At 70.6% G+C, this 354-nt stretch overlaps 1 protein-coding gene across 1 annotated transcript in view; it reads left to right on the top strand.

Annotated features, from left to right (window-relative positions):
• The window catches only part of HRH3 (histamine receptor H3), an 18100-nt gene that overhangs the window by 7997 nt on the left and 9749 nt on the right, over positions 1-354 (top strand). The window contains exon 3 of the mRNA XM_006157728.1: positions 1-119. Coding sequence (XP_006157790.1) covers positions 1-119 — 119 coding nt within the window. The remainder of the gene's footprint in view (positions 120-354) is intronic.

Genomic DNA, 354 nt, shown 5'->3' with positions numbered 1-354 from the left:
CATCGTGGCCACGGTGCTGGGCAACGCGCTCGTCATGCTCGCCTTCGTAGCCGACTCGAGCCTCCGCACCCAGAACAACTTCTTCCTGCTCAACCTCGCCATCTCCGACTTCTTCGTGGGTAAAGCCCCGGCCCCCGCCCGGGGCGCGCGCTCTGCGGGGTCAGCGGGAATTGGAGCACAGACCCGGACGGCTCCTGAGAGCACGTGCTCCGCGGGGACTCGGCCTGGGGAGGGGGCGTCCGGATTCCGCGGGGCGGTGGGCGCACAAGTTCCTTGTCCGCGGGCGGAGGGCGAGGTCTGGGGAAGATGCCTCTAGGAGGGGGTCCGAGAGGCGGGCCTGGGCGCTGGGCGCTG

Source organism: Tupaia chinensis, unplaced genomic scaffold (assembly GCF_000334495.1).
Source record: "Tupaia chinensis unplaced genomic scaffold, TupChi_1.0 Scaffold000558_1, whole genome shotgun sequence".
NCBI lineage: Eukaryota > Metazoa > Chordata > Mammalia > Scandentia > Tupaiidae > Tupaia > Tupaia belangeri.
The sequence above is the reverse complement of the archived record's forward strand: the minus strand, read 5'-3'. Positions and strand labels throughout refer to the sequence as shown.